Source organism: Myxocyprinus asiaticus, chromosome 38 (assembly GCF_019703515.2).
Source record: "Myxocyprinus asiaticus isolate MX2 ecotype Aquarium Trade chromosome 38, UBuf_Myxa_2, whole genome shotgun sequence".
Classification (NCBI taxonomy): Eukaryota; Metazoa; Chordata; class Actinopteri; order Cypriniformes; family Catostomidae; genus Myxocyprinus; species Myxocyprinus asiaticus.
In genome coordinates, this window is record NC_059381.1 from 32,153,213 (window position 1) to 32,157,774 (window position 4,562).

Here is a 4,562-nt window from a genome sequence, read left to right on the forward strand (position 1 = left end):
AGCAACATTTACGTTTACGTCTTGTGGCTATACTGTTGAAAAAGTGAGTATGTTAATGTTTATGGACTGGCCCAATTCACTTCCATTGTAAGTGCCTCACTATAACTATTTTTTTTTTTTTTTTTTTTCAATAAATATGGGACTACTCTAAATGATTTGGGAATTAGGAAGCCTAACAGTTTTCGCAGCTACAGCATGCAGTGTTCAGCACACAGTGGACTTCATTCATGAGATGCAGTTGGAACGGATTTCAAACCATTCTCATGTAAACCTTGTATTGACTTCAATGCGGAAATTTGCGTTAGAATGGTTTTACGAACAATTTACACAAATTCATTCTGCTTGTGTTCCATGAATGTTATTAAAATTGCTATTAAAATTGACTAAAGTTAGCTCATTTGTGCATGTTGCCGTTCCTGCTGAACTGTTTTTAAACTGTTGCGTTTTCTGAAATGTGATTAAAAAAGTTCCATGCCATGTCTTTTCTGAAACCATCTCTTTTCAATTTATGATCTATACATAAACAAGTATGGTTTTAAACACATCAATAATAATTATATAATCGGTCTCTACTGATATTAGTCATAAGACATTAGATGCAGTCATCTGTTTGAGTGTAAATACAACTAGGCGCTTTTGCATTTTAGATGGTTTGATAATATGATGCCGATTTGATGCAGAAGTTATCAGTGTTCATCCTTCCAGTTTGCAATAATTTGCAAACATTGCCGAAATGCATCCTGCAGTACCCCAGCTATTCAAAATCATTAGTAAAATCATCTTTCTTGGCAGTTTGTCAGTTCTCAGTTCCGTTCTTCAAAGAAATTGGGAAATATGACAGACAATAGCCACAAGCTCAACCACATTTCAATCAAGATATCTACTGAGTGCACAGTAATCAGTCAGTGATCATCTCTTAGTGCTTACACTGTGAAAAGGAAGTTTCAAAGGCCGGGATGTAGCACGTCCTCTTTGAGAGTATATATACTCAGCCTACAGCAGAAGTGGAATCAGTCATAGCTAAAGTCTTTAGAAACCTTTCTGGTTTGGCTTGAATTAGATTGACAAAATGATGAAGACTCTACTGTTGGCCTGTGCAGCTGTTTGCGCCTTTGCTGCTCCTTCAAAAACAGATGAGAAACGTTTATTGGAAGAACTTTCTGTTGAAATCAACAGCACTTTGAAAGACCTAAATCATAAGGTAAGATTCAACTTTTTTTTTCACAGCATAACCACAACTGGAACTGATTGGGTATACAGTAAATTAATTGTACCTGTTTTTTAGGACGACATCTTTGTGACAGATCTGAAAGTGAAGAATCAACAATGTAAGGTGAGGTGAATTTTTGACTAATTTTATAGCATTGTAACAACTATAGTTTGTATTACTTCCCAGATTTTACATACAAATAGGGTCATTTTAAGGGCTAGTTGTCAAACTTTCAACTCCTGTTAATGTTTCTCAGAGCAGGTTTATTGTAGAAAGTCAATTTTTGTAAAGACACACATCTTTAACTCTTTGCTACAAAAAAGTTTGATTATTCCCTTGTTATTGGCCAGGAAAAAAGATACAGTTGATTATTCACACATTGACCGAATAGTGGGGCATGTTGTCACAGTGGGAACCTACCTTAAATATGAAGCACTAAACAATTAAACAAAGAGCAAACATCCAAAACGCAACATAATGAAAATTAAATCATTGCTACGGCCTCACAGAAATTGTAATTATTGCAACATAGAAAACACATGCTGCCACTCAACATTTATGAAAAATACTTCTAGTTTGGAGGACAGAATTCACAAAAAGTTATTCTAATTTAAGAGGGTTTGAACTAGGTATTTGATACAAACATACCATGACAAGAATAGAAGAATATGTGTCATTTGCCTTTTGACTAAAAAACTAGATATTGAGATATAGCACTTGTGACAATTTCCCCATGTGACAGCTAGCCCTGGTCTACCCAATTTAGTAACATTTATGAGGCTGAAGCACTATTGTTGTTTACAGAAATATTGTTCCTGCTGTGATTTCAGTACATTCACCTCTCTGTCTGACTCAAAAGATTAGACGCCTAGTCTTACCTTTTCTTTCGATATCTTTGCAGGATGACTTTTTCTGCCAGTTTGAGCAAGTACTAAAAGAGGAGGTGTCTGGACTGTCTGGGGTCATTTTTGAACATTTCCGTACAAACAAAAAACTAATGAGGAATTTGGATAAATTTAACCGCTATCATGAGGTATGTAATGTATTCTCATGAGGTATGGAATGTAGTGTTTAATGGTGTTGTTTTCTGATCCAACCATGTCATGTTTCCTTTCTTTCAGAAAACCTGCAAACCTGTCCACATAAAAAAACATGAGGAAATCCTCTTGCGTGATTTCATGAATGTTCTTAAAGGTTGTGTTCAAAAAAGATATCGCGAAATGTAAAAAATTTGCTTGATGTTTTTTCAGTGAAGTTACCTTATCGCCAGACCAAGCAGTTAATTTATGAAAGATCATATTTATGTTTTATATTTCTATTGAAGTCATATTTTATTTACATTGACTGTGTTTCTGAAAGGTTGTCTTTTAGAATTTTGTAACTGAAAAAAATTAGCTGAAATATATTTTTACACTCTCAAATATTGTCTGATGTTTCCTTTATTCTACAGATTTTGTGTGTTTCTGAGAGTGGTTTGAAAAGGTTGTGCAATTTTAGTGTATTGCAGTTTTTTTGGGTTTTTTTTTTTTTTTAGATAAACAAAGGACGAGTTAAATAACCTTTAGCGACCTTTACAGTTCATCATGTTGACATACACAGAATATCAATATGCATATATAAGTATATCTGACAGAGATGGATCAGGTGACATCACAATATATACTATATTCAAAATGTTTATTGCATCCAATATCAGCTTGAACAAAATATGAAATGTATATAGTTGGAATGTGCTTTCGTAATGTATGTAGATAAAAATGTACACAACTGTACAAAATTAATAATTGTTATCATTACAGTTGTATTAATAAAAGCGATTATATTATTTTGTAGCTTTCCATGTATTAATTCACCCCCTCCCCAAAACCCATTTACTCTCTGCTCTTCATACAACCCATACAAGACAAAAGATGCCTATTTTGGGTTGTTGACTCACTGATTAACAATCATGCATGAAGCTAATGATCATTCATTTATTCATGCCATATATATAATTCATGCTTGGTGAATATTTTATAATATTTTCACTGTTAATAAGGAATTAGTGTAATTTTTCTAGAGGGTGTTGTCTGTGATCCAGTGGGCATACATCAAGTGAACTGGACCACAGAGGCTTTCATACTGTTTGATCAAATCTGTATAGTATTTAAAGAGACAGTTCACCCAAAAATGAAAATGATGTCATCATTTACACACCCTCGTATCGTTCCAAACCCATAAGACTTTCCTATGCGGAACACAAAAAGGAGATGTTTTAATGAATATCGCGGACCGTCTATTCAATACAATGGCAGGGTGATAGTGCCTCACTTTAACCTCGTGCGACCCCGCATACACGTGATGTGCTGTGATGTTGTATTTTGGCTTCGCTATACGCAATGCCTAATTTAAATTCATTTAAACTGACTGATCTCAGTTCAAAAGTCTCTGTGCTTTCAGTAAAGGGTTAAACTTTCGACGCACAAAGTGATGTGACAAAACAACATGGTGCCAATCACAGTGGAATTTGTCTTTGGGAGAAACTCCAACACAACTACATCTGGTAAGAAACGTAATTAAGTTTTTACATTGAAACCTTTTTGAGTCAAAAGTTTAGAATGTCTAGTTTCATCCAACATGCCATTTTAAACATTTGAGCGCTTTATTGCGAAACGGTACGCTGCTAAACACAATGTACACTAATGTGTACTTTAGCGCATATTTTCCTTAGAAATCCTATATTCACTGTGCATTATCACATTGAGAATCAATGGGTTCATCCAAAAGCTGAAAATTTTTGTTTTCAAATGCTTTATATGAAGTTAGTATGAAAACAAGCTGCATTTCGAACTGTTCTGAGACCAGTGCAGACAGACAGCACACTGAAGGTTAAGTCATTTACTAAGTAGGGAGCAAGGGAGCATCCTACAACTCTCTATGCAGCTCTCAAGTGCTTTCAATCCAAACTTCCTATCAAAAGTTCAGTTTCAGACTGCAGTTGATGTTTGGACCACTCAACGTGTTTAGCAGACATTGGACAATGGTAATCAGTACATAAATTCAGAATTTATCATTTGTATAATTTTATTTTAACATAGTTGGCAGTGATTGGATGATGTTGGCCATTACTTTGAATCAGAATTATTTATGCTAATTTCTGATGTAATGTATGTAACGTCTCAGAAACATCAATAACCAATACTCCTGGAAACATAATAAACAATTTGATTTTCTATAGGTTGGTATCATTTACAATTTCACAGCTTAGTCCCGCTGTCCACATATGTTGACATTAGGCATGTAATGATACACAAATTTCACGATAGGACGCATAGCCTCACGCTATGATATGAGCACCCACAATGTTTCGCTC

General features: G+C 34.7%; 1 protein-coding gene across 1 annotated transcript; it reads left to right on the forward strand.

The window, feature by feature from the left end:
• Positions 1-948: 948 nt before the first annotated feature.
• il13 (interleukin 13) lies at positions 949-3,022 on the forward strand. The gene is made up of 4 exons (XM_051678371.1): positions 949-1,201; positions 1,286-1,333; positions 2,112-2,243; positions 2,332-3,022. The coding sequence occupies exons 1-4, from the start codon at positions 1,070-1,072 to the stop codon at positions 2,434-2,436; spliced, it is 417 nt and encodes a 138-aa protein (XP_051534331.1). The 5' UTR covers positions 949-1,069; the 3' UTR covers positions 2,437-3,022.
• The last annotated feature ends 1,540 nt before the right edge of the window (positions 3,023-4,562 follow it).

Excerpts from the sequence above, each read along its gene's own strand:
- il13 (XM_051678371.1), top strand. The coding sequence starts at position 1,070 with ATGATGAAGACTCTACTGTTGGCCTGTGCAGCTGTTTGCGCCTTTGCT. Across the intron at positions 1,202-1,285 it reads TGAAAGACCTAAATCATAAG|GACGACATCTTTGTGACAGA; the intron begins GTAAGATTCAAC and ends CCTGTTTTTTAG. Across the intron at positions 2,244-2,331 it reads AATTTAACCGCTATCATGAG|AAAACCTGCAAACCTGTCCA; the intron begins GTATGTAATGTA and ends CCTTTCTTTCAG.